This window comes from Aethina tumida, chromosome 2 (genome assembly GCF_024364675.1).
Source record: "Aethina tumida isolate Nest 87 chromosome 2, icAetTumi1.1, whole genome shotgun sequence".
Classification (NCBI taxonomy): domain Eukaryota; kingdom Metazoa; phylum Arthropoda; class Insecta; order Coleoptera; family Nitidulidae; genus Aethina; species Aethina tumida.
In genome coordinates this window covers 17,071,596-17,095,451 of record NC_065436.1, presented here as the reverse complement: position 1 = coordinate 17,095,451, position 23,856 = coordinate 17,071,596, and the positions used below count along the sequence as shown (strand labels likewise).

At 26.8% G+C, this 23,856-nt stretch overlaps 1 protein-coding gene across 8 annotated transcripts; it reads left to right on the top strand.

Moving 5' to 3' along the window:
• The first annotated feature begins 546 nt into the window (after window positions 1-546).
• On the top strand, window positions 547-22,158 carry LOC109595880 (protein NDRG3). 8 transcript variants are annotated; one of them, XM_020011318.2, is made up of 10 exons: window positions 9,608-9,709; window positions 11,370-11,635; window positions 15,736-15,813; window positions 16,550-16,749; window positions 16,808-16,928; window positions 17,010-17,298; window positions 17,368-17,634; window positions 17,704-17,788; window positions 20,190-20,234; window positions 21,259-22,158. In XM_020011318.2, exons 2-10 carry the CDS (start codon window positions 11,403-11,405, stop codon window positions 21,402-21,404), a joined length of 1,464 nt encoding a protein of 487 aa, XP_019866877.1. In that variant the 5' UTR covers window positions 9,608-9,709; window positions 11,370-11,402; the 3' UTR covers window positions 21,405-22,158. The 8 variants fall into 8 exon arrangements, with proteins under 8 accessions (XP_049818502.1, XP_049818505.1, XP_019866877.1 ...); XM_020011314.2 differs by having other exon boundaries at window positions 20,190-20,289; window positions 21,259-21,399; XM_049962545.1 differs by lacking the exons at window positions 9,608-9,709; window positions 11,370-11,635; window positions 15,736-15,813 and adding exons at window positions 547-645; window positions 954-1,163.
• The last annotated feature ends 1,698 nt before the right edge of the window (window positions 22,159-23,856 follow it).

Here is a 23,856-nt window from a genome sequence, read left to right as displayed (position 1 = left end):
ACATAAAAAGATATGACAGTAAGATACATAACATACATAGTAAGTTGACGAAATATGTAATATGATTAAATCATGGAAAAACATGTAGTTTTTCTATATTTTTGTCCATATAGTGCACTTTTATGTCGATTATTTTGATATAAGAAAGGTGCACAAAAGAAAAATGAACAACATATACGTTGGTAAGTCTGACAGTATCAGTAAAATAAAATTCATTCATTCAACGTTTAGTTGTAAATTTTGAGATTTCTGTTGAAAAGGCTTTATGATTTGTTTATTACCTAGATCTACCCTATTTTATGGTCTGATTAAGTTATATTATATTAGCGGGTTTAAAAACAGTGAAATTTCTCCTAAGAGTACTCATCTCTCTCGGTCGAGAACGACGAGATTCTAGTGTAACTTTAACTATTAAAATTAGATACAAATTTAGAAAATAAGCAAAATGTATGATAAACTTATGCTGAATAATTTCCTATTTATCTTCAGTTATAAATTCAACGATCCATTTGTATAAATGGGCCAATTCGGATGAATGGAATTTTTTATCAGAGTCGCAAATTAACTTTGGATTTAAAAAAAACAAATTTGAAACATGATGAAAGAATTATTAAACGCTTCTGAATTATTGGAGCACACATACATGTAAGTACCATTGCTGTGTTATCTGCCAAATTATAAAATTAATACTTTTAAGTAGTTTTAATATGTCAATGGAAAGTTGTTGATATATGTCAAGTTTGTAAAAAACTTACTTTATACACTGTAATGCATAGTCCGATTAACAATTGAGCAATAAAACAGTCGTTAATAAATAAATAATCATAAATAACTAACTAACCCTAAAAATATTAAATTTGACATAAAAGATTAACTCCGATAGTGTTATAAACCATAATTATCGACATAATTTATGTTAAACGATCAATCAATAACACTAATCGGCTTTGCAGGAGGGATGCGATAAATACCGTAAAAACGTCGAGAGGGACCGCCGGGACCAGGATGCTCACAAATAATTCAGATTCCGGTACATCAATTTCCACAGCTAATATTCCAGAAGCCCTCTCCTCTAAAAGTTCCGGTCTACGTCCCGTAAGTCGTTTGGCTTACTTCAAGCACGATACCGGACATGTAAACATGGCATTCGTTGATTTGGACGGGTGAGTAATTTTATTAGGGAACGACTGGTTCGCATTTTATTGGTCGGAAAATCTAATCGGTTGTCCGATAATCTGCGAGATTGATGGTACGTTTTTGTGGTTGTACAATTTTTATACCACGTATGCATTATGCAAGTAAGATGAAAATTATTAAAGCAAATTATTAAGCCTCAGGACAGACCCTTTCAAACGGAGCATTCTGTCCAATGATACTTATTGTTAAATTACATTAACTTAATAAATTAAAATCGTAGAATTATCTATACGTATAAGCATAACACGTAAATGTTGATTATAAACTTGTGAATGATTTTGTTCATTTATTACCCTCATAAACTTTATGGCTACTGTGTAATTTCTTTAGTTTTACTTTTTCTAAATTGGCAGTATCCTTTCGTTAAATTACATAGTGGCAACACTAATGAAATTCTAATTAACTTTATTTATAAATTAAATATTTATTTACGTGCGGAAGTAATTATCCAAATTGCTTTTGTTAATTAGTTTAATCGTAAGTAATTTTAATATAAAATCATTTCTATTCTAGGATCGTATAAAATTCCCATAAAATAATCTTTTTTTGCGAAACTAAACAAATTTAAATTTCAAATCACACCTAGATGTTAACCCATATTTATACCTGCCCATTTAAACCTTACCCAGTCTTATAAATTTCCTTATATTTATGGAGTATGTAAGATTTTAGGATGAAGATTGGAAATTGACTTGGAGGAAGTAAAACGACTCCCTAACGTGTGCTTTCCGAATTTTATTACTTCTAAGATACATTGTAGACTATATAAGAAGCTGCTGCAGGTGGTCTACTAAGTTTAATATTATCTTTCCAAAAGTTTAATAAATTGTACTTTTTATATTTTTTTATCGCTAAGGTGTTCTCCAGTATGCATACCAATGATGATCAATAAATTTTGAGGAATATATACAACTATCTATCAATTATGTGAAATTTCTTGTTACAACATGGATTATGGGTACTTAACTAAATGAATAAAAATTATTCAGGCTGTCCCAAAAGAGTTAATTTTTTACTTTTACGAATATTATCAAAACACATAGAGGAAACTGATTGTTCAAAGGTCATTTTTATATATGAAAAGGAAACCGCAGTTGAGACTGACTAAAATGTTTGGAGTCGAATTTTTTAAAAATATGTAAATATTTTGCTGTGAAAATTAAGTAAGTCATTAAATGATTTTTATTAATAATTATTTAAAATGTTTAGTAATAGCATTTTAGTCGTAATATCATAAGTTTGATTTCTCAATTCGTAGTCAAATTTTAAAATATGTAATTAAAAATGATAATTAATATTTTATTTAATACATTTTTTTTTAAATAAGTAAGTATTGTTTTGTAAAATAATAATAATATCGATATATATCAAACCAAGTCAATTTTAATAACAATTAATTTATTTACAATGAATTTGGACTAAGTTAATAAAAACTATACTTTAAATATGAAATTACATTAAAATACAATAAATAATTTTTGTTATGGCACATTTAATTTATTTGCATTTAATCCATATTATAAAATAATATTTTAATGAAACTTTAAATTTTATTTTATATTCATTAATGCAAAATAATTTTTAATTATTATAAAAAATATGATTTTCAACTTAATATTAAGTATATTTTATATACTAAATATTTTATATATTTAATTAGTTTTTGTTTAAATTTATTATTGATACAAAAAAATGTAAGTAAATATTTTTTGTAAAATATCAATAATATCGACATATGTCAAACCAAGTCAAATTTAATAACATTCAATTTATTTACAAAGAATTTGGACTAAATTAATAAAAACTATTCTTTAAATTATGAAATTCATTAATGCAAATTAATTTTTAATTATTATTAAAAATATGATTTTCAACTTTCTCAGTTGTCAGCAAAACAAATTTACAGCTAAATTTTAAAATATGAGTTTATAAAGGTAAATTTAAATTTTATTTAATACATTTAGAAATTAATTCCTAAACAAATATAATTAATAATCTCAGTGTAACATACCCAAAATTTCTTCAAATTTTTATAATTCCGATGTTAAATCACACAATTTGGACAGAGGAATCCTGCAACAATGAAAAACAAATTCAAGAACAATATATATGTTTTATATTTTAATTAGTTTTAATTTCCTACAAAAACATACGTTGGGCCTTTTATAATATTTCCTTATCTACAACATAATACATTAGACATTATATTCTAAACGATAAGAGTTATGAAAAAATTTCCTTTTTCTGAAAAGCATTCAATTTCCTACAAAAAATGTATATATAAATTATCTGTACGATTAAATAACGGCGACAATTTTGCCATGTGGAACTGAAGAAAACATGGAAAACTGAAATGAGGAGGACCTTCCTATTAAAATTAACAATAATGTAATGTAAATGAAACATACCTATAATTCATAAAATCCATGGTTGAAATTTTAAAATATGAAATTACATTTAAGTACATTAATTAGACTAATTAACTAATTTATGTTTAACTGTAATATTAATATAAATGACGAATAACGAATTTAAAAACGGAACAAAATAATCGTCACTGCGAACCTTATTAAAATCACTCAAAAACAACAAAACTCGATAATTTCCCCTTCTCCTCTCTGAAACTGCGAATCTTAGAAATAACAATTGATAACGCGTATCACAAACTTGCACAGCTTACTTGACGGGGCATCCACCGATTGTTACTTTCGTCCTTCTCTAACACTCGTGAACATGTATTTCTTTCTCTTTCACTCTTACGGAGAACAAATGCAAAATTCGAATTTTGATTGGAACTGAATCTTGATAATTCTGTCTTCGTACATGATTAAAAATTCATAATTTTAAATATACAAACCATTAGTTGTATATAGTACAATTTATTCATCGTTTTTGTTTTATTTATTGTACTCGTATTTACATATTTTTTAATGATTAAAAAAATATATATTGTGATAAATTGAAATTATATAGATGTATCCCAAAATGAAATAAATTTCTATTGTGATATTAGTCAAATTAACCAATTTATGTTAAAATTTAATATTAATATAAATGTCACAAATATATCTAAAAGTGCGATTCTTAGAAATAATAATTGAAAGTGTCGGCCACACAAATTTGCACAGCTTACTTGACGGCGTATCCACCGATTGCTACTTTCGTCCTTCTCTAACACTTGTGAACATGTATTTCTTTCTCTTTCACTCTTACGGAGAACAAATGCAAAATTCGAATTTTGATTAGAAATTAAATCTAGATAATTTTGTCTTCGTACATGATTAAAAATATATAATTATAAAAATATAAAAACCATTACTTGTATATAGTACAATTTATTTATTGTTATTGTTTTATTTATTTTAGTCGTATTTATATATTTTTAAAGATTAAAAAGAAAAAAATATTGTTATAAATTGTAATTATATCGATGTGACCCAAAATGAAATAAACTTCTATTGTAATATAAAAATTTCTGATAAAACATACCCCAATTTCCATAAAATCCTCCGTTAAAATCACCAAAACCAGTGTTAAGAACACAGAACACCACAAAACACATTTACAAAGTTACCTCGATGAACAATTTGTGAAAAATATTGAAAAACTGAGGAAAGTCAGAGGATGAGTCTGATTCTTACCAAAATCAAAAACTGTTTAAACTGCAAATATCGTTTTGTGCACCACGACGACCAATAGAAATGCAGCATAAACCAGTTTTTGCGATTCCTGGAACAGATACATGCACCTGTGACCTATTTAATTTGTATGCTGTTATTTTTTGAATTATATTTGTAAAAATTACAACTTAAAATATAAAATTAATTTTAAATGTATTTTCATTTTTGTGTTTCTCTGTAATACAAATTCGTAGTCAAATTTTAAAATATGTAATTGAAAATGACAATTAATATTTTAATTAATACATTTGGATAATCTTTTTAAAAAATAATTAAGTATTGTTTTGTAAAATATTATTAATATAGATATTCGTCAAATCAAGCCAAATTTAATAAATTTCAATTTATTTACAATGATTTGAACTAAATTAATAAATGCTATACTTTAAATTATGAAATTACATTTAAATACAATAATTAATTCTTGCTATGGCACATTTAATTTATTTGCATTTAATCCATATTATAAAAGTCAAAATTATAATTTAAAATGTAAATTTAAATTTTTATTTTATATTCATTAATACAAAATAATTTTTAATTATTATAAAAAATATGATTTTCAACTTTCTCAGTTGTCAGTAAAACAAATTTACAGTTAAATTTTAAAATACATTTAGATAGTATGTTTAAAGGATAACAAAATAAGTGTTGTTTTGTACTACAGTATTATATTAATATTGATGAGTCCTAAACTGATATTAATTCTTAAACGAATATAATAAATAATCTTAGTGTAACACTCAAAATTTCTTCAAATTTTCATAATTCTGATGTTAAAATCACACAATTTTATTATTTTATTTTATATTTTAATTAGTTTTTGTTTAAATTTATTATTAATATAAGTGATACATACTACAAATACAAACTTGAATATTCAGTGAAACTAAAAGGGAAAAATAATAATTGTCACAGCAAACCTCACACCTGTAAATGTTTCTCAAATATCAAAATAAGTAAATTTTCCCCTTCTCCTGTCCAAAACTGCAATTATGAAAAATAACAATTGAAATCGCCGACCACACAAATATGCACAGCTTACTTACGTGGCTCATCCGCTGTATACTACTTTCGTCCTTGTCGAACACTCATGAACATGTATTTCTTTCTCTTTCACTCTTGCGGAGACAAATGCAAATCCAAGTGAAGACAGGGGACATGTCTTATTCTAACCTAAATCTTGCGACCTTGCGAGTCTTGAATACGTTACGTCAAGGTATAAATTATTAAAAAATTAATAAATTTACTAATAAAAAAATATATATTATAATAAATTCATTAGTATAAATGACTTATTTTTGACTGTGTGATTACAAGGATTTTTGATACACGATTAATTTAATTTGAGTACACACATATATAAAAAAATTGTAATGTTATAAGAAATGAAAAAATGGATTTAACCTGTACATTCATTTCAACTAATATTAATCAAATTGTTTTTTATAAAACAATCTTATATACAATAGGGCCCATTTGAGAAGCATTTACATTATTTATCAATAATAAATTTAAACAAAAACTAATTAAAATATAAAATATACTTTTGATTAATTTTGGTGGTATTGTTTATTATATTTGTTTAAGAATTAATTTTAGTTTGTAACTCATAAATATTAAGTTGGAAATCATATTTTTTATAATAATTAAACATTATTTTGCATTAATGAATATAAAATAAAATTAAATTTACATTTTAAAATATAATTTTGACTTTTATAATATGGATTAAATGCAAATAAATTAAATGTGCCATACCAAAAATTAATTATTGTATTCTAATGTAATTTCATAATTTAAAGTATAGTTTTTATTAATTTAGTCCAAATTCATTGTAAATAAATTGAATGTTATTAAATTTAACTTGGTTTGACGTATATCTATATTATTAATATTTTACAAAACAATATTTACTTACATATTTTTTAAAAAGATTATCCAAATATTAATCATCATATTTAATTACATTTCTAAACAAATGTAATAAACAATTTGAATATAAAAAAAATCACAAAATAAAATAAATATAAATTTTTCTAATAACATTTTTCTCTATATATTTTGTTAAAACTGAAATCTGGCAACTGTGCTTCTAAACAGATGATTTCAAACCAAGTTGACGCATGCGCTTTCATTAACAATGGTGAACAGGAAAATTGAAACTTCCATAAAATTTAAAATGCAAGTGTTAGTTTTTCAGTATTGTTATAATTATTTAATTCCAAATATGTGTATTTTATAAGCATTCTCAGCAGCAGCACTCTCAAGTTATTGAAAACAAGATTCTATAGGTAGGTTTTAAATTACTTTGGTAACATAATTTAACTGTAGAATACAAATTGGGATGATTCTTCAAACAAAACTTTTATAATTTTTTTTTTATTTGCAAATAACTTATTATAATTTAAAAAATGGCAAAATATTATTTTACAAAATTGCAATTAGTATTTTTATATCTTTATAACATGGATTATAAATATTGGCTCAAGGAATTGGAAGGAATTAATGATAATGCAATTTAAATTAAACCGCTGATCTCAGACGCGACGCCATTGTTTACTTTATTTTCTACACCGGTAAATAATCTTGAAACTGGTTTTAAGAAAGCAGATTTAACAAATTTTCCGCAAACTGATGAATTCAAGGTGCGGGTCGGAAGTGAAACGTTTAATTTATGTGTAATAACCAATTTTCAATTTTAAAATACGAAGGGAAGAGTTAAGAGAATTATTAAGAGAATAATTATCATTATTTAAATCATTCACACTGGTTGAAAGGTTTGAAATGTTTAAATGGTTGATAACATTTTGTTTATGTTAAGAAACATCATTTTTAATACACCTTTTATAGACCACATAAGTGACAATTAGGTAAAGTTGCAGAATCGGTCACTCTAAGGAACATTATCTAGCGCATGCGTCGTGAGACGCTGATTTCGCGCTTCTTGAACATTTTGAAGTGCAGTGTTGTCGGTTTGCAACGGTCAAAATATTCGAATCATTTTTTATGGTTGAATTATTGTTGTGTTGTTGAGTACGTATTATACTTTTTATTTTTTTGGTAAGTATATTATTTCTTCTGATTTGATGATTATTGCTCATTATTAAAATATTATACTTATGGCGTTTTTAAAAACAATATATTATTCCTATTCTTCTGCTAATTACTTTCTTAATTTATTTGTATGCTCATTTAATATATTTTACTTCATAGATCTTTCTCATTTTTAAAATATTATACTTTTATTCCTTTAGTAAGATTATTTTTAATTTGTTAGCAGTCATATTTTAAGTTATCTTACTTTATAGATTATTTGTGTGCTGCATTTATTATTTTTTTTGTACAATCTTAATTTATTGATACGGGTCGTTAATTAATTAATATATTTTACTATATAGATAATTGTATTGTATTTAATTAAAAATGTTTTTAATTTTTATTATTTTTTAATTTATTCCAATTTATTAATAAATTTATACTATATTTGCATTGAACAATTTTTTTCGAGTTACATAGACCATGACTGTTCCTCGGAAGATCTGTTTCCATCGTACCTCCACGAATTCATATGGAGAAATAAATTTAAAAATCATAATATCTTTATGAGCATTTTAAATTGTATTAGGGAGCAATATCCAGTGGAATAGATTTTTTTGTTTTAATTGATTTTGTTTTTTATTATAAAATATATAAATATATCTTTTTTGTTAATTTTATATTAATGTTGTAAATTTACCTAATTTACCTTTGAAAATTTACCTAATTATTTAATAAAGAACTTTTAATTAGATAGTTAAACTACCAAAGAAATATAGAGTAAATAAAAAATGAATATACTAATTAATAAAGTGATTTGAATTTTATCTCTTTTCGAATTCAACCACATAAATAATATAAGTCATACATAAAAAACATAATAAATTACATATATATTTTTCTAAAAATCATTTCTCTACATATTTCGTTAAAAATGAAATCTGGCAACTATGCTGTCTAAAATCTCCGAAACAGACGATTTCAAATCCAGTTGACGCATGCGCTACAAATATTCCTTAGAGTGACCGATTCTGCAACTTTACCGACAATTATGATTAGTATATAAAGAGAATATCAGGCTTTACATATTTTAAAGAAAATATCCTAAATTTCTAAATTGATCATTTAAAATGTTCATAACAAAACTTCAGAGGATTTATAGAAATTTACAGGACGGTGTCTTTGAAGGCTTTACTTTCATTGTATTTACTTACCTTCTATTATTTCCAGTTCATCGTCAGCCTAATTAGAAAAATTGAACTACATGTGTGGTCTGTGGCTTCCATAATTAAAATGCTTTTACGGACACTTTGCCATCTATATGTCGGTTTATAAGACAACCGCAGTTTTAAACAGTTTCAGACGCCACATCATTTACGGTTCCAAGTTTATTTTCAAGATGGCGCTTTAGAGCTTTGTGTTGTATTTCAATCAATATTACTTAAACATGGACGTCTCGTTTATTGTGAAAATACATCACTATTTTTATTTAATATAACTTTTCTATAAGATACAATTATTGAAAAAATGTTGCTTTGTCTAAAATAATAATAACGGGTATAGTTTTATTTCTTTTAACAAGTGCTGCGACATATTTAAACATATTTGACATTGTGTTACGCCAATGATTTATAGAGGAATAAATTGAGTGGTCACGTGACTACTTAGCAACCAATGGTAACCGACTTTGCATTACAACAGTTTTAGATCGTAGAAACGTCAGAACGGTGTGTTTTAAAGAAATTGTTCTGTTGTTTGAATTAATAATAAAATAAAACGAATTTTTCTGTGAGGTAAGTAAGCTACACAATACAGATTTGTTATTATATTACATCAAAATAATATTATTACAAATTTAGGGTGTTGTCATACAGGCTACAACTAAAAGGGGAAAATCAATAATACCTAGGTACTTACTAAATACATTTCCAATTAATAAATACTTTTAAATAAATATATTCAATTTTGTTAGTTTTAAAAGGGCATTTTTGTATACGCAGATTACACCAGTTTATATAATGATTTAAATCAATTATTCAATTTAAGTTTTAACTGAATTTATGTTTGTTTCCTTGTTTTAAGAGCTTTAATGATACACATCCTAAAGTAAATTTAAATCATCCTGCACGCAAATGTTTTTTTCAATTTCCAAGCTTTTTGGCTTTATTGCATGTGTTATTCCAGTTTGATTTTATTCTAGGTATTAACTTGCTACGCTAAATGTTTATATACACACTGATTATTACCGCGAAATATTATTACATCATAAATAGTGTGTCAACTACTATGCAGTTAATAAACAGTCATGAATAATATTAAAATATTTTATTATTTCTCAAGTTGTGTTTTATGTGTGTTCAGAAAAGGTGGAAACTGATTGTAGGTAACCTTCCAGGAAATGAAGTCGTTCGATTTTCCTATTGGATTTGTGCCAACTGCATGAAATTTGTTTTTCCTGTGAATCGTACAGATTTATCCAGCACCATTTTATCAAATTTTATGCTTTTAACTTTATTACGAAAAGTAAAAGTTATTGACGTTTTAAATATTGATTAGCCCTAGATATGGGTGGTTGCAAACCCATTTTTGGCACATTAATTCCAGGATATGCAAGTTGAAACTAACACTAACGTAATAAATGTGTCGATGAATTATTGATGAAGAATAAGACGTATTTTGTTCAGTTACGTTGTATGGGAAAAATGCTCTTACAACAGTTCAAAAACTGGTTTAACACGTTCATCTTATCTGAATCAGAAGCAGCCATCATAAATTTGGTTAAGGCGTTTTTTTATGTCTCAACTATTGCATATGAGTAAAACAAGAAAGTATTTATTCTGAGTTCCAACGTTTATTATACTTTAGTTGGTATTAACTTTTTCATCAAGATAAATATGTCTTCTTTCATTTATCTTCCTTAATAATTTTAAATAATTTTTGAATATCGACCACAAGATAATAAATTAAGGGCTGAAATTTAATTTCCATAGAATATGGGAAATATGTACTGAATACATGAGAAATATTGCTGCAATTTCTTCCATAAATAAAATACTAAATTGTATGCTGATTAATGTTTTAAATTTACACTTAAATTGCATATATCAATTGAAGGTCCAAGAATGGTACCCTCAGTATAAATATTGCAGTATTTTTACATGTGTGTGTGGTAAAAATAAAATAGTAATTCTAAAGTAGTTAATAACATGTTTATGCACACTAAATAAGTATGTAATTTAAACATCTGATTTAGTCACGTATTTTCACACAAATTCACAATTACTTTCTAAAAATATCTTTACACCCATAATATCAATTGTGACTGCCTGTTTTTAAGTAGGTATTGAAAAAATTACTTATTGCATATATCTGGCATAAAATCAGACTGGAATCGCTTGTGTTCTGTACAATTTCGAATGAAGTAAACGTTTGTTGATGTAATTGGACGACCAGCTGCCGAACTGCTCGCCATTAGGCATCGTCGCGATGCCCGGGAGCAGCCAGGCCGGCTCGTACCGCTCCCTGACAGGTTCGAGCGACGTGTATCGCTCCACCACTGTGTCGGGGGCGGCGTACCAGCACCCGTCACCCGCCCGCGGACTGCTCGACGGGGTCAAGAAAGCTTTTAGTTTTGTCGCGGGATCGGCCGCCCCCACGAACAAGGACGACTGGCTGATTGAGCGGGCCGCTTCCCGCGAGCCCATCGTCATTGCTTCCAGGTAGGGTATCACGCAGCTTAAGGCCTAGGCGGACGACAAACGTGTCTTTTTTTTTTTGAAGAGTTTTTTTACGATATCGTCCCTGTGAAGGATCTGTTCGATTTGATTTTTGAATTGAAAAAAGCATTATAATTGAAGGTGGAGGGAAAAATATTCATGATTAGGAATATGAGATTACTACTCACGATATAGTATTGATTTTTATCCAGAAATATTGTCTTTCTAGACAGTTTCAGTGGTCAGGTCATCAAAAATTTGTATTGTTATTGCACCACATCAATCTTATTTAGCTTAATTGGAGGATAACCTCTTGGTAGAACAGACTACTGAGAACTTGCATATTTCAATCGTTGTTGCTTATAGTCTTGGATTAAATGCAAGCTTTGCGGTGGTCTTAATGAACGAAACTGGGGCTTTATGAGTTCCTGTGTCGTTTTCCTGTTGCTAAGTGAACGCTGTAGGGCCTCTACTGGCACTCAATCATAAACATCTATCTTTATTTGTGGTAGTTTTCTTTGGTTTATCACTCTTTGATCTTTCTGTTCAGCCAAATAAAAAAATCGAGTACACAAGAGAGAAAACTTCGTGTGACATTGAGTCTACCTGCGATTTCAAATTCCAACATTTCAGTTGTTCTACTACTGTAATTATTTAAAAAACTAAATGTAACCGTTTGTAATTTTAAAACGCAAATTTTTTGTGGCCCACCAGTTATAAAATAAATATAAAATATAAAATATAAAATATAAAATATAAAATATAAAATATAAAATATAAAATATAAAATATAAAATATAAAATATAAAATATAAAATATAAAATATAAAATATAAAATATAAAATATAAAATATAAAATATAAAATATAAAATATAAAATATAAAATATAAAATATAAAATATAAAATATAAAATATAAAATATAAAATATAAAATATAAAATATAAAATATAAAATATAAAATATAAAATATAAAATATAAAATATAAAATATAAAATATAAAATATAAAATATAAAATATAAAATATAAAATATAAAATATAAAATATAAAATATAAAATAATATAAAATATAAAATATAAAATATAAAATATAAAATATAAAATATAAAATATAAAATATAAAATATAAAATATAAAATATAAAATATAAAATATAAAATATAAAATATAAAATATAAAATATAAAATATAAAATATAAAATATAAAATATAAAATATAAAATATAAAATATAAAATATAAAATATAAAATATAAAATATAAAATATAAAATATAAAATATAAAATATAAAATATAAAATATAAAATATAAAATATAAAATATAAAATATAAAATATAAAATATAAAATATAAAATATAAAATATAAAATATAAAATATAAAATATAAAATATAAAATATAAAATATAAAATATAAAATATAAAATATAAAATATAAAATATAAAATATAAAATATAAAATATAAAATATAAAATATAAAATATAAAATATAAGATATAAAATATAAAATAAATATAAAATTAAAATATAAAATAAATATAAAATATAAAAAACATAAAATATAAAATAAATATATAATATAAAAAGAGCAATTTTTTTCTTCATCTTTTTGTGTCGAATTTTATAAAAATGAATAAAATAATTATTGTCTTTATATACAATCAAGTATAATTAACTAAATTAACTTTTGAACATCAATTTATTTTGATCGGACCATTTGTCTAAATAAATAAACCAATAAATATTTGGGAAACAAGAAATTTTTAACAAAATCAAATGGTCATGATGAAAAATAGACACAAGTTTTATCTTAGATTATGTTTAAAATTATATAGCAGAAAATCAGTGTCAAAAATTCAGTGAAACCATAAATACACATAAATAAAAATAGAGCAGTAAAAAAATAAACACTAAGAAATTCTATTAAGTGAAAATAAAAAATATTATTACATTGTATGTACAAAAAACGTGTGTAATTACGCAAAATAAATCAATACCATTGTGTGATCAAGTGTTCATACAAAGGTATAAATTAATGACACACTAAGACTATAATTTTAAGCTGCACCCTGAAAGTTGGCGGTTTGAGTAAATTATTTAAGTGCATAGCCGCAGTTCCCCGAAGCACGTTCGTGTAAAGAAAATTGTTCGACTGGGCACTGCCCTTGCTTAGTATTCCGCAGGAAAAGTAGTCTGTTAAGATAATGTCGTCAGAACTGGGTTAAAAATCGATCACTCGAAAACTACTATTTGCCTTTGTGTAACAAAAATACAACCTTTGTTGTTTAATATACTTACAACACGTTATTATATTGCCATGAACTACTCCAAAATACTCAAAATACTCAATACATTAGCACATCGAACAGATTTCTTCGATCGGGTTGTTGGTATGTTGCTTTTTTGATCCACGACGATTTCTTTGTGTTGATCATGTACTACATCGAAGATTCGAGTCCCATTGTGTGGATTTGCAGGTCACCGGGACGTTACATCAAAAGGTCACTTATCGATTACTGTTTTTATTACTTACACTAACCAATAGTGTAAAACGCCGTTATTACAGGTTTTATTGACTTCACTGCATTTAAAACAAAGGCAGTGTGTTTCACGACAAATTTGGAACTGCTGTAAAATTAATTTTATGTTATAGTTAAATGTAAATGTAACTTACATAATGGTTGTTGATTGTTCAGAAAGAAATAAAATAGTAATTATAAATTAAACAATTTTGAGTACCTCCAATACATTTTGTAATACCTATTTTTGAATATTATAAAAAATCCGAGTCCTGATTAAGTAGTTGCGTGATGAATTGTAATAACATCATTGATTTTTAGTCGAGACGCATATTTAGCTTATATTAAATGAGCAATATACAAACCATGTTTATATTTTTGTAAACATTGATTCTCCCACACAATAACTTAATTATATCATAGAAATCGTTGTTTAAAAATCTGTAAATATTGAGTTGCTTTTTCATATATTTGAGTTAACATGATCAAACCGCGTATATTAATTTGCAAGATTGGATTCGTTGTTAAGGTAAGTAACGCATGCTCGCATGTGTCTGTTGACTGTATGTATGGCTGTTTTTGTTTCCCACTTAATTAAATAGAGAACACCATTAAGGTTTCAGTACTGTAACGCATTTCCGACAAAACATGTAATCAATATAATTAAGTCGATTGAATAGATTATCTCAATGAACAGATCAGACAGATATTTATGCCAAAAATATTCCACTGTTAAAGGCGCAATTTCATTTATGTCTGACAATCCAGTTAAATCTGGGATTAAATTAACATTTATTTGTTATTAATATATTTACATACGTCATACATTGGCAAATTGTAATAAAAAGTACTCAAGTGGTGACGAAAGATAAAAGAAGTGCTTAACTTGATATATTAATATAAACAATTGATTGTCGAAGTTACAATAAAGCTAAATCTTCAAATAAAAATTAAACAACCGTTTTCGTTTATTGAGATATTCTGACGTTGTCACTAGCATGAAATACTTACGCCCACAAAAAGTGTTCGAAAGTATTTCCGTTTTCATCGACACAAAAGCATCGATAAGTGCTGGTAGCGAATTATTTGTGAAGGACGGATTTGATTTCCCAAGTGCTTACCTCGGGATTTTCTTGAACGATGTAAATAATTTCTTCCTCGTGCTGAACGTTTCAAATGTTTTCTAGGTCAGAATTATTTCGCAAACATTTTTGTTATTGATTTAATTTTTACTTGTGAATTTAGCTTCGGTTAACATTAATTATATCACTTGATAAATTATGTCAAATTAAAATCCTTTGTAGGCACTAAAAACAAAATTTCTAAATGTAAGTGAATTAATTAATAATCTTATCCTGATGTAAATTGTGACAATTCATTCTTTGGGAAGTGTTGACGTGAATTTTAAAATGAAAATTGTAGGTTTTTTGTATTTTTTGGTATAGCTAAATTAAATTAATGTTCCTCAAGGCCGTAATACTATGCATAATTTAATGACAAACCCACACATGTAGTGACATTGTATGTATTGTTCGCGTAGAATTTTGACTCCTTATAGGTTCCTTTTTCTTTTGTTTTAGGACTGATAGCGCAAACACAAACACAAATAGAGAAAAAATGCCTTCTTCTGGGGTTGCTGAAGAGGCAGCCCTTTTGGGGTAAGATACACATACACACCAAATATCGCTTTGTTTTCCCTCCCTGTATTTTTTCCTTTACTTAGCGCTTTTAGGTATACCATTTTGTGAATCTAGTATTTTTTTTTTGTATTTAGTGGTTTATATTTATTGTTAGTAGTTTATTAAATTTTATTTTTGAATTTAGGACAGATATATTTTAAAATGGTGTTCCCGTTTAATGCGTTTAATAGGATCACTAAATCCTATATTTTCTTTAAATGGATATTGTTCAGGTCAATACAGTCTGAACTAGATATATCCATTATTCAATGCGGGTTAGGCAACATAATTTTGTAATTAAATTATGATTTTCAATGGTTACCCAGATATTCCATTATATTTTTTATTATATAATGTATAATAATTAATAAATAATTTTATTTTAATGTAGGTACATATGTCTGTAACTGTGGAAAGTTGTTTCTTTAATTTTACAAGAAACCAAAACCTTATAAAGCCTTTAATTATCATTGTATTAATATTTATCACTTGCCAGTAAAATAAGTAAATAATTAAATAATAAAACTACAGACCACAAATCGTGGTGATAATGACGATTTCATAATATTTTATATAAAAATTATACAACCACTTATTTATTAAATATTTATGTAATATATTATTAAAATCTATGAAGAACATACCAAATAATACTGAAACAAAATGTTAAATATATGGTACAATAATTTAAAATGCAAATTAAATTAATTTTTAGCACAATGCCTTCTGATAGCATGGACGACATTGAATTAAAAAATATCCAGCTACAATTCCCATCTGCCCGGTCTCTGTCTAGAGATGACTCGTCTGCACAAGAGGAGGTTGTAGAAACTGATCGTGGAAATTTGGTCGTCGCTGTTCAAGGATCAAGGAACAAACCCGCGATAATCACTTACCATGATTTGGGTTTAAACTGTAAGTAAAATATGAAATAAATTTATTTATTAAATTAATTTTATTAATTTCGTTCCAGATATATCCAGTTTTCAAGGATTCTTCAATTACATTGATATGAGGGCTTTGTTAGAGAATTTCTGCGTCTATCATGTTAATGCTCCAGGTCAAGAAGAAGGCGCCCAAACTCTTCCAGAAGAGTAAGTATCTAATCTTGCACTTATAACTGTAATAACTTTTAAATGTTGTCATATTAATTACAAAAATTTATCTATTTTCAGTTATATCTATCCAACAATGGAAGAACTGGCGAATCAGCTCAGCTACGTGCTGACGCACTTCGGCCTAAAATCATTCATCGGTTTCGGCGTAGGGGCGGGCGCCAACATCCTGGCCCGCTTCGCCCTGAACCATCCCGAGCACGTGTCGGCACTGTGTCTCGTCAACTGTGTAAGCACCCAGGCTGGTTGGATCGAATGGGGGTACCAAAAATTAAACGCTAGGCATCTAAGATCGAAAGGCATGACGCAGGGAGTGCTTGACTATCTCATGTGGCATCACTTTGGAAGGGTAAAATTCAATTATATCTTTAGTCCTTCCTAACGTACGTTTCATTTGTATATTTATGTCGTTTTTTAGAACACCGAAGAAAGAAACCATGACCTAGTTCAAGTGTACAAAAGCTATTTCGAACGAAACGTAAATCCTACAAACCTGGCGTTGTTCATTGACAGTTACGTTAGAAGGACCGACTTAAATATCCACAGGGAAATGGATCCCAACAAAAAGAAGGACTGTACTCTCAGTATGCCAGTTATTAATATCACGGGATCTCTAAGTCCACATGCCGACGATACCGTAACATTCAACGGTCGTCTGGACCCAACGAACTCTTCGTGGATGAAGGTAGACTATCGTTAAACTCGAATATTGTATTGTGTTAAGAAATTTTCTATTATTCAAATATTTGGCCAGATTTCAGATTGCGGCATGGTATTAGAAGAGCAACCAGGCAAAGTTAGCGAAGCATTCAGATTATTCTTACAAGGAGAGGGATATGGTAAGTGAAGCAATACACACTCTTATGTTTTTCTTATACATAATTTACAATTGATATAAAACCGCAAGACTTAGTATGTACTTTTACGTGGATACTCGAGAATTGTTAAATTCTTCCAAATTTTATTGTAATCAAATTTATATGTTTATTACATAACTGTTGCTAAACATTAAATGATTATATAGGTCATTTCGTGTGGTATTTTCGCATTTTTCTAGTGGAATTTTAGGTACATAAATATCAACTTGTTCCTAAACCAAAAGGGGGTTCTTCATTGTAGTAACCTACTAGTGTTCAGGTACCATAATATTTGATAGCAACTTAGAAATCAAGACCTACATTTATCTAACCAGTCCTGAGTTTCATTGAGGGAAAGGGAGGTACACCCAAATTTATGTTATAATATAATCTCACATTCACAGAGTTATGTTAGATCATGTTTATGTCACAAAGTATATATAATATCATTTATTTATACTGTGTCTACGTTGTGAATCAAATTATATTCAACACTGCCTTTTTATATTTATGTATTGACATCCACAAACAAAATGTATTATCCACACAAAATGATCAATCGTTAAATTCGAATATTGTAATGCCACAAACAAATACACGCTCTTATCACTGCTTAGCAATATTAAAGTAGATGAAGTTAATGATTTTGTAGACTCTTTTTATCTTTTTGATGTGTGCCTAAAAATTATATGGAAATTCGAAGGAAAAATATGCGGATTAAATGTGCTTAGCATAAAGTGGTTCCTTCAGAATATCTATGTAACAGTTAAAACTAGTTCTTAGTTTTACGTTCACGCACAACTAGATCAGAGCCATGAAAGAGTCCCAATTGAAGAATCACTTACGTTAAGCACAATATGTTTACAAAATCGATTTATAATGTCAAAGAGTCTATGATTGAAGAAGTCGTCTATATGTCAACGACTATATTAGCGACAACACTATCGTACACTGAGTTTTTTTTATTTTACATTGTTTGCGTTGGTTGGACGTGCGCGAATGGTATGTATTGTTTAAAATAATATGTGTCCCATTGAAAATCATCGCTGAATTTCATAATGGTAGCAAGTTCAGTGAAACTGTGTCCGAAAATAGAACCAGTATTGGAAAAATATTAGTCGACTATAACTAGGCTTAGTAAATTACTGAAGTGCTTTGATATTGCGAGAGATTTATATTTTGTGAATTTTATCGTTCTTAATGCTATATAATTTTTGGCAATGATAATAAACGATGAAATACTGCCGTTGCTGTCGAAGTGTAGGAATGGATTAAAGTTTGTTGTATTTTTGATGGTACCAAACCAAAGACAATGTTGCTTAGTACAAACTATCTGTAATAATGTTAATCTTTTACTAAAATTATCATTCATACACAGGGTGATTAAAATGTATATACTATTTATATTACACCATTTACATTATTTATTGAATTTCTCAGTGTGTTGGCAACAACATAATAATAATGGGTGTAAAAGTTTTATGAACAAAGTTGTACTAAAATTGTGCCCTTTTACTGTTCTACTTTTCTCATAATACCTCAATATTGTTACCACTCAAATAATCATTCTATTATACAAAATACAACTAACTTTATTTTTATAAATAATTTAAACTGATAAAACTGTGACTATGATTTTGATATACGTTATATAGCTTACTGTAAACTTTAATAAATATTGTATTCAAAGTTACCATTTAATAAACACTTTAAAAATAGCAATATTTTTCTAAACCTGGAGTCTGTTTTGAGCCGGATATAGATTAGTGTCACTAGAAAATTTCTCACCAGTTTAGCGCAAGCAATAGTTTTAATTTATTTATTTTACTTTTCAGCCATACATTTCCAGTGCCCCACTCCCTGCTAAAATAGAAACACAACAAATATGTTTTAAAAGCATAAATCTTGTATTATGTATGTCTATGTTATTAGTGCTAGTATTTGTTTATGAGTAAATTCAGTGTCCTTATAGTATAATATTACAAAAATATAATTTTAGAACGTTTTAGTTTTTGTTTTGTGTAATTTATTGTTGTTGAAGAGCACAATTATTGGTATTATTTAGAGTAAATATAAAGTAAAGCTCCTTTAAATGATTGAAAGCATAAATAGTGAAATAAATGTTATAGGTAAGTAGTGTTTTTGCAGTAGATTGATACTAAATGATGTAACTAACCTCTAACAAGACTTTATGCTTTTAAACATATTTGAATTAAACCTTGTTAACATTTTTGTTTTATCGCTGATTCATTTTATTAGTTTTGACACGGCTTTTTTGTGACGAGCTGATTAGCAGTAGTTGGGGTGCGAAATTAAAAAAAAAAAAATAAAACAATTTTGCTCCTAATTTTGGCGGATATCAAGATGTGTCGTGTTGTTTTAGCCGTGCAAGTACGACGACGGGCCAGTAGCCACGTGTCAGTTGAAGGTAAAACATTTTAAGACTGGCCTGTCTCTAACAAAAGGCATTCTCTCTCTTCCATGTAAGTCTGGATTTCGCAACAAAATTTAACCCAACTACCACTTAACAATACTAACAACATTTGACACAGTATGGTGATTGCTGACTTGGTGTTTTATGCATTTTAGAAAATTCAATCGAACAAGTCTTGTAACATTGTTTACTTTGACCTAATTTCTTTAGAGATCAGTCAAAACTTATAACGTTAAAAATGACAGCAGAAACATGGGAATACTTTAAAAAATAATTCATTGAATAAGGGCACCATTTTTAACGTTACTAAAAATATTGGGTTAATTGAACTAATTAGTCATTGTTTCATACTGTAACAACAAGATAATCGAAGTCTTAATTTAATGTTGGTGCAGTCTTTTTATTACATTAAACATGAACACCATTTTATTAAGATTTCGTTTGTCTTTATTTAATTTAATTTGTCCTAAGTGTGCAGATCACATTTTAATATAAATCTAAGTAATAACTGGTTGAACAAATATATTTGTTAAAATTTAGATTACCTTCAATGAATGCAGTTTTTTATAGGTTCATTCGCATGACTACGACTGTCATATTGTGAGTTTTGGTTGTATGCCTGTCTGTTTTATTTATTTCAAACTGAGTTAGCTTGAACAGTGCGTAATATGTCGTAGATTACAATACCCTAACATTTTGCATGTTTGAATTTATTTTATTTGCACTTATACACCCAAACACTCTGTAGTTTAAATCTGATCCCAATAAACAATGTTTTTATGTTGAAAAGTGTTTTTTGATTTTTAAATGTGATTTAATTAATTTATATATTACTACATTTGACTACTAATATTTTCTTAAATGTGAACATCAGGATTAAATGTATGCGCATTTGTAATATGCAGTCAGTCCATGATCCTTACAGTGAAATGATCAATCAAATAATCAAATGCTATACGTTTAACTTTCTGAAAACAATATAAATAGTTAATAAAATTTAATATGTATTTTTTTGCAGTGGCTCCGTTGTCACCCACTAAAATGGCATTGTTCCGTAAAACTTCCTTCGAAGAACTGCTCAAGTCTAAATTCCCGGGCGGAGGCCAGTGGCCAACTAATGTCATACATATAACTGAAAATCCCATTTCAGCCGTTGTTTGTTAAGCTGCTCTGTGTAGCTGTATTGAAATTTATAGGGGAGTTAAGGCGGCGCTTAAATTTACATATATGTTGCGATTAACTGTCGGTGTTTAGATAGAAGGAAAATATATCAAAAACCTTAAACTGAAATCTTTAGATTATCCACAACAATGTATCTGATACTACTCTCGATAAGAAAAAAAGCAATACACTGGGAATTAATCTAATCATTTCTCGAGTGAAAAGGCCATATAAAACATTATTTTTAAGAATAAAAAAAACATATTTTAAATAAGTATATTTAAAAACTGATGACTCATGAATTTAAATTGATATTGGGTGATATGGACGATGATGTGATAAATTTCAATACAGAAATTTGTTGGCCACTGCCCTTCTTTAAGCACATATCTTTAGTTTTTAGGCATATTTAAATAAATATGAAATATGCAAATTTTTAATTATCACAGCAGTTGATACAGCCTAGTAAATTGTTAACTATAGGAGAGCTTAAGTAGTTAATGAACCTGAGTATGTTTCAGTATATTTTATTTTAGATGATTTATAGGCTGTAGGTGAGCTTTACTCGTTCATATGAAGCCTAAATAAACGAAATACGTACTGATCTTCTTTTGTAACAGGTATTTTATGTTTGGCAAATAATACTGCGTTGAATTATATATTTTTTTTAAAGAAATGTGATGAATAAAGCGTACTGTGCCTCACTTTGTTACTTTATGTTAAGCACTATCATTTTAATAAAAATGTTCTTAAATGATTGGATGTGTTTTTATTTTGACGGATTATATTAATTTATATAAAAAAATATAATATAATGTGAAAATAAACTTTCGATAGAAAAATTATAAATAAAACTCGAAAAGTTAATTGTTAAAATTAGCACGTATTTGAAATATTGTAAAAATATATATTTTATATACATTTTAAATCAATATCAGGTTTTTTTTTTGACAAAATACAAAGGCAGATTTTCAAATTCAGTTAAACTTTCTGTAAAACTTTTGGCAATCTTTTACCAACATTAAACTAAGACTACAACTAAAATAAATTTAAAATATAAATTAAAAAAATAATCTACTTCATTTCAAAAAAGCTGTTTGATTAAATTTAAAAATATGGTGTTGATTACATTTTCATTTTTCAAAAGTTCTAAGACAATTTCTTATTGCATTGTCTATATTGGTGAAGCTCTTTATATCGATACTAATTATTTCTTTATTAAATTTAAGAAACCTAATAATAATAAATATTCATGAATATTCATACTTTCTTAATATTAATATATATTAAATATATTTAAAATTGGTAAATAATGGAGTTAATGAGGTTGAAAATAATAAAATATTTTGTTTTTTTTTCTATTAATTTATTCTTTTTAATAATATAACAATTTGAATTTTTTCTCCTAAATTATCAGAAAAATAATTATCGCTAATTTGAATTATTCAATTTGTATTGACTCAAATTTAGTTGTCATTATTACTACAAAGTAATTTACTGAAGTTTTTCTTAACAGCCAAATTTCTCTTAACCAAGAATTAAACAGTTGCTATAATTATTTCTATTACAGAACACTAACTCATCTTTTCACCATCGTTTAGTTTTTCATGTAAAGATAATCTCACACTTTGAATTTTGTAACTGAACAATTTTGTTGCAGCATTTAACGTGATCATGGGAAATTTCATGTCGGCTTAATGTTCGAGATAAATGTTGCTAATCTCGAAATCCGAGTTCCAAAGAATCACAAATAATTTTCATGGGAAACAAACTACTGAGTCTGCTTTCTTAGAATAAATAAACGAAGTACTTTGAACCGATTTATCATTTGGTAAAGTATTTAAAAAATAATATTGGTGATATTGTCTTTAGAGAAGTTTCGATTTTTATTAGCAATAATCTTATTTTCATTTGATAACTTAGTTCATGAACTTGAATCAGAATCAATAAAATTATTAAGAAGTATACTGCCACTTTTTATGGACTTCGCTGTATTTATATCTAGATAATTAAACATAGAAATTTAATTTAATTTTAACAACTTTAATGTTTATTATTAAATAATAAAAAAGTAATATATATTACAACTTCAAGAGACATTTTGAAAGAAATAATTACTAGAATTTAACCCGAAATTAAAATTATTAAAAAATTTAATAAAAAATATATTTACCTTTCTTATATTTTTCTCATTAGTTAAACTAATTTCTATTTTTTTTAATCACTAACATAATTATTTCTATTTCATTTTTTTATGAATAAGAACTTGTGTTTTCGATATATTCTTTCCAACAAAATAGGAAACACAACTACGATAATTTAGACCTTCAAAAATAAACATAAGTGAACATATTTAAAAAAAAAATTGAGGATTTAACATCGCCAGGTCATTTTTTTTTTCATATTTTTTTAAAACAAATAATATTTAATATTTTCCATTAAAGTAAATATATTT